General features: G+C 61.4%; 1 protein-coding gene across 1 annotated transcript in view; it reads left to right on the forward strand.

Annotated features, from left to right (window-relative positions):
* Positions 1-6,112, forward strand: part of LOC103921176 (unconventional myosin-Vb-like) — a 15,469-nt gene extending 9,357 nt beyond the window's left edge. The window contains exons 23-38 of the mRNA XM_009329095.1: positions 289-498; positions 672-765; positions 907-1,052; positions 1,294-1,407; positions 1,600-1,833; positions 1,913-2,010; positions 2,701-2,887; positions 3,090-3,183; positions 3,396-3,551; positions 3,707-3,858; positions 4,182-4,271; positions 4,474-4,624; positions 5,077-5,347; positions 5,428-5,602; positions 5,778-5,858; positions 5,954-6,112. Coding sequence (XP_009327370.1) covers positions 289-498; positions 672-765; positions 907-1,052; positions 1,294-1,407; positions 1,600-1,833; positions 1,913-2,010; positions 2,701-2,887; positions 3,090-3,183; positions 3,396-3,551; positions 3,707-3,858; positions 4,182-4,271; positions 4,474-4,624; positions 5,077-5,347; positions 5,428-5,602; positions 5,778-5,858; positions 5,954-6,112 — 2,412 coding nt within the window. The remainder of the gene's footprint in view (positions 1-288; positions 499-671; positions 766-906; positions 1,053-1,293; positions 1,408-1,599; positions 1,834-1,912; positions 2,011-2,700; positions 2,888-3,089; positions 3,184-3,395; positions 3,552-3,706; positions 3,859-4,181; positions 4,272-4,473; positions 4,625-5,076; positions 5,348-5,427; positions 5,603-5,777; positions 5,859-5,953) is intronic.
* The last annotated feature ends 717 nt before the right edge of the window (positions 6,113-6,829 follow it).

The raw sequence follows: 6,829 nt of genomic DNA on the forward strand, positions 1-6,829 counted from the left end.
TATCGGGGCTGGCCAGGAGGTGGGTAATAGGCTCTAAAGCCATGGCAAAGCTCATACGTCGCTCCATGTGGGATGGCATGTCATGGAAAGCTGCTCTCCCATGCCTGAGCTCTTTTTGAGGTGATACTGGAGGCTCAGGGTTCCAAACAGATAGGTGGGAAATGGGGTATCCAGGTTTGTTGCAGAAGGGCAGCCTGAATATGCATGGGCTCTCACTGATGGGAGACACAGGGGGATATGCCCTTGTTCCCGGCCACCTGCCTGATGTGCTCTGCCCATTGGCCCAAGGCCCAGGAGAAGCAGCGGCTGGTGGAGCAGCTCTCGGGGCTGAATGCTGCCCATGCTGAGGAGGTGCAGTGCCTGCGGGCTGAGCTGCAGCGGCTGCGGGAGGATGTGGCTCGTGACACCCAGGTCCAGCAGCTGCAGGAGCGGCTGGCCGAGCTGGAGAGGCACAGCGTGAAGAGCTGCCTGGGCCAGGAGGTCGAGGAGCTCAGGCAGGTCTGTCTGTCCAGGGGATGCTCTTGCTCTGCTGGGGCTCCATGGGGTTCGCCAGGGACCTGGCAGCATGCTGTGCTTCCTGCCGTGGGGTGGTCACTGGAGGATGCCTCTGGCAGCCAGGACTGGCCCCAGGCAGGGCTCTGGGTGTACCTTGCCCCTTTGCTTTCCTGCAGCGCTTGGCAGAGGTGGAAGCCATGAAGCTGCAGCTGGGGGAGGAGAGGGATGCCCTGGTCCAGCGCATGTCGGAGCAGTCACAGGATCTGGAAGGTAAAAGGGGTCCTCCGATCCCCTCATCCCATTCCCCTGGGTATGGGCTGGTCCTGCAGGCTTGGTGTGTTCCTGCATGTCCCCTTGCAGAGGGGTCCTGGCTTTGCTTGTCCCCACTCCCTTCTGTGTCCATCCCCACAGAGCAGCACCAGCGTGCGGCGCGGGAGAGCCAGGGTCTGCTGCAGGAGCTGGAGGAGGAGCGGGCGCGCTACCAGAGCCTGGTGCAGGAGTACGCCCGCCTGGAGCAGGGCTATGAGAACCTGCGGGATGAGGTGGCCTTCCACAGGGTGAGGGGCAGGCAGTGGCACAGGGAGGCTCAGGGCAACCCCTCCCTTGGCTCCCTGTGGGGAGTAGGCAGCGCTTGGCTGGTCCAGGGCACCCTCTGCGGGAGAAGTGGGCTCCCCAGCTCATGTGCTGAGGGATCCCCAAGCCAAGGTATCCTGAGGCTATCGCTGCTCTGCCCCAGCTGATGCGTCAGCAGGTGCTTGGGGTGTGGGGAAACAACCTTGTCCTTCTCTCCCCACTCAGCAAAGCACTTTGAGACGGTCCCCTTCGTCAGAGAGCTTCTTGGGCTCTGAGAGCAGCTACTTGTCCTCCATGTCCACAGCTCCCTCACGAGATGGCTCCGACCAGCAGGCTGAGGCTAGTGGTGACACTATTGGGGGACAGTGGGGTGGGGGTGGCAAGTGGACTGTCCCTTGCTCTGACTATGGGGACAGCTGTGCCCTGGGGCTCCTGGCTGGGAGCTGGTCCCATCAGGGAGGGCTGTCTGCAGCTGTTCTGGTGCTGGTGCCCAGCACTGGCTGCTGTGCCAAACCCTGTCTCTGCACCCAGGGGCTGGAGGAGCGCTGGCAGCCAGTGCCAGAGGGGCTGCAACCACAGCCCAGCGGTGAGGTGCTGCTGAACGGCGGCATGGGCCAGGATCCCTTTGAGAAGGCGTACCTTCTCCTCCTGGGGCAGCTCAACGCTGTCAACGAGGAGCTGGCCCGGACCCGGGAGGAGCTGCGGAGGTCCAAAGCCTCCGTGGAGCCAGAGGAGAGGAAACCGTTGGACTTCCTCAAGCGCAGGGTGAGCCCCTACCCCACTGCGAGCAGGGCCAGATCCAGGCTGCTGGGGCTGGCCTCACCCTGCTCTCCATTCCCTGCAGAACATAGCTGAGATGCTGGGGCTGGGCAGGAGCCCGGACAAGGCAGCAGTCGATGATGACTTGAAGCATGCATATGATGCGGTGCAAGTTGCCAATAGGTGAGTGTGGTCCCAGGGAGATAGTCCCCAGCTGAGGCTGGTTTCCCCACAATGGGCTGCTGGATCCATGCTGCTGGGCTTCCCAGCAACATCCAGGATGGAAACATCTAGGGGCTTTCCATGGTGTTTCAGCCAGCCACAGCTTGGGTGGCAGCTGCCTGGCCTCTGCAGTGCTGCGGCGCTGGGCAGCTGCAAATCCTCTTTGAAGCAGCCACCTCCTCACATGCTACTGGCATCATAGCCCCAGCTGGGCTGGGAGAGCAAGGACAGCCTGCCCCTTGCTGCCCGGCTGGGCGTGGGGTAGCCCTGGCTTTCATTCCCTTCTCTCCAGTGCACCCAGCTGTGTTTTCCGGGGGGGCTGGAGCATCCTGCCTTGCCCTGAGCACAGGCACACCCACTGCATGAGCAGACCAGATGCCCTGGGCTCAACAGGAGCCTCCTAAGAGGGCAGAGCTGGTGCAGCCTGTTCCTGGGCTGTGGTGTGTGTGCTCAAGGCTCAGTGCAGCTGGAGGGGAGATGCTCTGTCAGCACAGCTGGGTTTATGCTGCCCTCAGGGTGCCTGGCCAGGGGGAGAGTTCCCAGCTCTGAGGCTTCAGGGGAGAAACACCTCCTCAGCAGCCTCCCCAAGGGATGGGGTGTGGCAGCTGAAGGGAGGCTGGTGCCTCAGTTTCCCTGGGTGCATGTGTGCAGGCTGCTGGCGAGTCAGCTGCAGGAGGAGAAGCAGCAGCACGAGGAGGAGGTAGAAGGGCTGCACCTCAACATCTACTCGCTCAAGCAGCTGAGCCAGCAGCAGGCAGCCCTTATTCAGGACCTGCAGCGGGACCAGGGGCAGGAGGGGCTGCAGCACCATGTCCTGCGGCTCAAGGAGGAGAACTGGGTAAGGGGTGGGGCAGGTGGGCAGGACGGGGCTTGGGGCTGGCTTCCACCCCCTTGCCCTGTGGTGAGCCGCAACAGCCCCTTAGGGAGCAATGTGGGGGACTCTGCTGCATCCCCCTAGCTCTGCTCCACTCGGTGGGTGCTGGTGGGGGTGTCCAGCTGAGGGAGGCTGGCTGAGCCCTACTGGGGCTGTCTCTGGCCAGGAGCTGGCCCAGAAGCTGGAGAAGCAGGAGAGGGCCACACTGAAGCTCCAGAAGCAGCTGAGAGCCTATGCGAACAAGATCCAGGAGCTCGCAGGCAAGTGCCTCCATGGGAGGGAGGCAGGGGGCTGGCTGGAGGGTCACCAGCCTGGTTTGAGGCTGGAGCATCGCCCAGCCTCAATGTAGGGAGCAGAGTCCTCCCCAAACAGAGATGCTGGGGAGCATCTGCTTGGACTGAGCTGATGGGACTTGATCTGGGTCCCACAGCCCAGGACACAGCAGGATGTGACCTGTGCTCCCCTCCTGCAGCGAAGAGAGAGGCTACCGGGCCAGCACAGGAGTTGGCAGCGTCTGCTGTGGTCCTGTCCCGGTCCCCCATGGTCCCATCCCTGGCTGGACTGTCCCAGGCCATGCTAGCATGGAGGATGGAGGACGAAGGGCGCATTATCAAGGCCATCATCACAGGTAGGGTTTGGAGAGATGGGGACGCCTTACCCCAGCTTGGTCCCTGCTAGGGTTTCTTGCCAACCTCTGTGTGAGTTCATTCTTCCAGTGTTGCTGGCTCAGGATCAGCTTTTCATAGACTGACTGGATCCCAACTGTCCTGCTTTCCCCTGCAGACTACAAACCACAGAGCAGCCCTGGGGCGCTCCCAGACCTGCCAGCCTACATCCTCTTCCTATGCTTCCGGCATGCAGACCACTGCTGTGATGAGCCACGGGCTCGCTCGCTCCTGGATGCAGCCATCGATGCCATCAAAAGGGTCATGAAGGTGCTGGGCTTGAGGGTGTGGGTTGGGCTGAGGAGCAGGAGTTTCACTGGCCAAGGTGGGGGTGGCACTGGGGCAGCGGCTTGGCCCCCAGGGCACAGTGTATACCTGGCTGCAGTGTCTAGCCTGAGCGTCTCCTGGGGTGAGGGGTGCCCCTGGGTGCTGCAGGGCTCCTGCGAGAGGGTCCGACAGCTCTGTGCCCCCACAGCCCTCATCAGGCTGCAGCTAGCTCTGTGTGGCTTACGGAGCTACTGTGGGGAGTGAGGGCTTGCTGCTGTCACCACCAGAGCCCTGCTGACCCCGGTGCTCTCTGTGCCCTCCTGCAGAAGCACAGCGATGACTTCGACGTGGTGGTACTCTGGCTTGCCAACACCTGCCGGCTCCTGAACTGCCTGCGCCAGTACAGCCAGGATGAGGTAGGGCTGGGCTGCAAGGGGCTCTGCCACTTCTCTGGGAAGGGTGGGAGCTTAGCGGGGACAGGGCTTGTCCCCACCGGGGGCTGCATCCCCTCCAACCCAGGTAGCTAGGGATATGCTGGGCTGACACAGCTCTATGCTTGCTCGGGGACCCAGCTGTGTCCCCTGGTATTGCTGGCTCTGACCCAGCCTGTGCCTGCAGAGCTACTGGCAGGGGAACACAGCGCGGCAGAACAAGCATCGCCTGCAGAACGTGGACCCCCAGAGTTCCTGCCACAGCCTGGGTGCCCTGTCTGTCCAGCTCTACCAGCAGCTCATCCGCACTGCTGAGAAGCGCCTCAAACCCATGATTGGTATGGCCTGGGCTTGGGGGGCTTGCAGGGCACTCACAGGATACTGGTTCAGGGAGAGGGAGCGCTGTGCTCAGCTGTGTGAACTGCTTGCTCTGTTACAGAGGCTGTACCCAGAGGGGGGAAGGTAGGCTCTGAATTGGGGCACCCCTTCTCTGAGGGACTATCTGCTCCTTGAGCATCCTGGCTTGGAGGAGGTGGCTGGGGAGCTAAAGTGGGCTCAGCACCCTGGGGACCTTGGGCTGCATCCATGGGGAGCTCTATTCCCCCATGCCCTGCTTTGCAGCCTCATGAAGCAGGGCCAGCCCCTGGGCTAGCCTGGGCCAGCTATCCTGGAGGTGTCATTGGCCCCTGCATCCCCAACTGGGACACAGAGCCAAGGAGCAGTGTACTGGCTGCTTGAGGCACAACGCAGGGTCTCTGCCTCATTATGATGAGTCTTTTCTACCCTTTAGTTGCTGCAATGCTGGAGAGTGAGCCCATACAGGGCTTGTCCTCCTCCTGCCCTTCTGGCCACCGCCAGTCCTCGGCAGCCCCTGCCCACACCCTGCCTGAGCTGCTGCAGCAGCTGGGCTCCTTCCACGCAGCTCTGGACCGCCATGGGCTGGCGCCCAGTGTGGGGCACCAAGCTCTGCGCCAGCTCCTCTTCCTCATCAGCGGCACCACCCTCAACTACCTGCTGCTGAGAAAAGACACGTGCTCCTGGAGCCGCGGCATCCAGCTCAGGTCAGTCCCCGTGCAGGACAGGTGTATCTGGGGGAGCTGGGGTATGGCCCGTGCCTCTCCTGACCTCGTCTCTCTGGCAGGTACAACATCAGTCAGCTCGAGCAGTGGCTGCGGGCAGAGGGGCTGCAGCAGAGTGGGGCCCGCGAGGTGCTGGAGCCCCTGGTCCAGGCTGCCCAGCTGCTGCAGGTGAAGAAGGTGACAGAGGAGGACGCTGGAGCTCTCTGCAGCCTGTGCACAGTGCTGTCACCCCAGCAGGTACTGGGGGGGTTGGGGCTCACTGCTTGCTGGGCACTCATCCTATCCTGGGGCTCCTTGGCCTCCCTGGGTGCACCAGGGATGCACTGGCACTGGGGTGGGGACGATGCCATACCTAGAAGTGTCTGGATGTGCCCAGCCCTTCCCTGTTCATGGACCCCACCATCTCCTCCAGGTTGTGAAGATCCTCCGGGCTTACACTCCGGCTGTTGGGCTGGAGGAGCGCATCAGTCCCAGCTTCATCAGCAGTGTTGAGGTAAGTGGGACCTGGGGTCCAGTGCTGTGGGGGGGCTGTCCCGCATGAGCTCCCTCACTGGGGCAGCCCTGGATGTGAGCACTCTGTCCCCACAGAAGCAGCTGCAGGACCAGTATGGAGGGGGACCCAGCCAGCTCCTGGTGGACACCAGCCACCTCTTCCCTGTGCACCTGCCCTTCACCGCCTCCCCCCTGCACCTGGATGAGCTCCGCATCCCTGATGCCCTTGGCCTGGCCTTCCTTGTCCGCCTCTGAGCCCAGGTCCTGCCCTGGGTCACTGCCAGTGCCCCATCGAGGGGTGTCTGAACCCCCTGGGGTGTGGGAAGGCTGTGAAGGCTGGAGGTGCAGCACTGTTTGTGTGCCGCTCTACTGGGAAGTTGTTTATTTATTGAAACTCAGGTGCCTTGTTTGTGGCACTGCCAGGGCCCATGGCAGTCCTGCGCTGGGGGTTTTGGCCACTTTTTAATCCTTTGAAGTTAATAAAAGTCTTTGCAGATAACTTTGGAGTCCAAGGCTGTCTGGCGTGGGTGCGCTGTTTGCAGGGTGGTATGAGGGAGCTCAGGGACCATCACTGGGGGATTCCTAGGGCTTTTCATGAATTATGGAATGGTTTGAGTTGGAGAGGACATTTAAAGATCATCTAGTTCCAACTTCCTGCAATGGGATGGGACATCTTTCACTAGATAATATTGTTCAAAGCCCCATCCAACCTGACTTTGAATGCTTCTAATGATGAAGTTCCACAAGTTCTCTGGGCAACCTGTTCCAGAGTCTCACCTCCTTCATTGTAAGACATTTCTTCCTTAACTCCCATCTAAATCTGCTCTTTCAGTTTGCCCCAGAAGGGCAGCTGGGCCCATAGAGGACCCTGGGGCTCTTCAGAGGGTAGCAGGGTCCTGCATGGGCTCTGGCAAAGCACTGATGACTTATTCTATAGGCAATTAGAGAAATCTCTGGATCAGTAGCCCTTGT

This window comes from Pygoscelis adeliae, unplaced genomic scaffold (assembly GCF_000699105.1).
Source record: "Pygoscelis adeliae isolate BGI_AS28 unplaced genomic scaffold, ASM69910v1 Scaffold537, whole genome shotgun sequence".
NCBI classification, from domain to species: domain Eukaryota; kingdom Metazoa; phylum Chordata; class Aves; order Sphenisciformes; family Spheniscidae; genus Pygoscelis; species Pygoscelis adeliae.